The sequence below is a fragment of the Triticum dicoccoides genome, chromosome 1B, assembly GCF_002162155.2.
Source record: "Triticum dicoccoides isolate Atlit2015 ecotype Zavitan chromosome 1B, WEW_v2.0, whole genome shotgun sequence".
NCBI lineage: Eukaryota > Viridiplantae > Streptophyta > Magnoliopsida > Poales > Poaceae > Triticum > Triticum dicoccoides.
The window spans coordinates 12,199,597-12,201,295 of NC_041381.1; the positions used below are offsets into that span (position 1 = coordinate 12,199,597).

The 1,699-nt window shown below is 48.2% G+C and overlaps 1 protein-coding gene across 1 annotated transcript; it reads right to left on the reverse strand.

Annotated features, from left to right (window-relative positions):
• Positions 1-383: 383 nt before the first annotated feature.
• Positions 384-1,427, reverse strand: LOC119349971 (putative disease resistance protein At1g50180). Its single transcript, XM_037618044.1, has one exon. It carries the CDS (start codon positions 1,425-1,427, stop codon positions 384-386), a length of 1,044 nt encoding a protein of 347 aa, XP_037473941.1.
• Between the last annotated feature and the right edge of the window lie 272 nt (positions 1,428-1,699).

Genomic DNA, 1,699 nt, shown 5'->3' on the forward strand with positions numbered 1-1,699 from the left:
CCCCTTGCCGCGCCCGATTCCTCTCAGTGTCCAAGGTCAAGAGGTACATTGTGTGAGGGCTTTTTTTTTCCACCGTCAGAGTTTCTGATTTAGTGTGTTAAATTGAAATAAGCGAAGATCAGATTTAGATGCATTGATGATTTTATGGATCACATTCACCTTTTTAGAATTTAGTGAGGACTGACTGAACTGCAGAGAAACACGGGTGTGTATTATACTCCCTCTGTATAAAGTTAGTATAAAGTTGAGACACTTATTTTGGGAGGGAGGAAGTAATACACAGGTTTATTTGCATCTTTGGGGATAAATATGACAAGTAGCCCTTGAAATGCAAGTCAAACCCAATTGCAAATCGCCTACCTTGCAGACAACTAGTAGCCTAATTACACGGACGTACATGCAGGCACAGCAAAGCTTGTGTCACAATGCCAAACTACAAATAACTCCCAGGAATTATGTGATTGTAGCGGTTTCAAGTGAATTGCACACTCCCTAGTTGCCAATAATGACACTTCATGATTTCTTGATGTGATAAGAAATCGGCCGGTACAGTTAGAAGTTGGGAAGACATTCCTTATCTCCGACCACATGCGCATAATCCAAACATCATCCAGGACCATGATGAACTTTTTCCCTTGAAAGTAGTTGTGGATGGACTCTGCTAGGCTTCTCATCTCAGTGTTGCCGATGTTGACTGCGATCTTCTTACGCAGGTCTTCAAGACGGTAACTCTCCGACACAGTTACCCAAGCCGCAGCTTCGAAGTCCACTTTCAAGGTTCTGTACACATGAGCAACCAGAGTGGTTTTACCTACACCAGGCATCCCCCATACCATGGTGACTTTGCTGCTACTCTGCTCCAGACCATCACCACGGTTGCCGGTCAGCCACCCTATCAACCTCTCCTTGTTCTCTGGGATCCCCACAATGTCCTTGTCCCTGGTGAAGTGCAAAGCTTGATTTTCCAATTTAGAGGCAGATCTGCCTATCCCAACAATGACTGCATAATCCTTCTTCCTCGGTTTGGCATCTTGCAGCTTCCCTTTCATTTCTTGGAGCTTGTCTGCCAGGCGGTGCCAGGTTTTGATATGCTTGAGCCTCTTCTTCATCTTGCCAGCGAACCCTCCTTGCCTGTTGTCCTCCAGCTTGTAGGTGAACTCGTCGACGACGTCCTCGATCTGGAAGGCGAGGCACCTGATCTCGCCGAGAAAGATGGCGGTGGTCTTGTTGGCGTCGTTGAACCGCTCCGCATCCTGCAGGTAGGCCTGCATGCCCTCCAGCTCCGCCTTGGATAGGCGGATCTTGCCGAAGAGGCCCCTGAGGGCGGCCGCTTCCATGCCGAACAGTGAGCAGCCGAAGATGGCTGCCTCTTTGGCCAGCACGGCCCCGAGCGTGACCACCAGCTGCCCGACAAGAGCCTCCGCCATGGTTGTTGAGGCATTCTTATTTGTGAGACAACGGTTATTGAGAGCAACTCCAACCAAGGTACCAGATCTCACTCACCGAATTCTCATTGGAGTACCAACATCCAAACATCGCCCCCCTTATTTCTTTGTGCACTCCAACCCACCCAACAGATCTCAGGCACCTACATTCAATTCTATGGATTCCATATAACCATCAAACCTCTCTCTCCACATAGGTATGGATGGCTGATTTGGGTGTGAGGAAGAAGTAACCTGCAAAATCAGTACAAATA

Excerpts from the sequence above, each read along its gene's own strand:
- LOC119349971 (XM_037618044.1), bottom strand. The coding sequence starts at position 1,427 with ATGGCGGAGGCTCTTGTCGGGCAGCTGGTGGTCACGCTCGGGGCCGTG.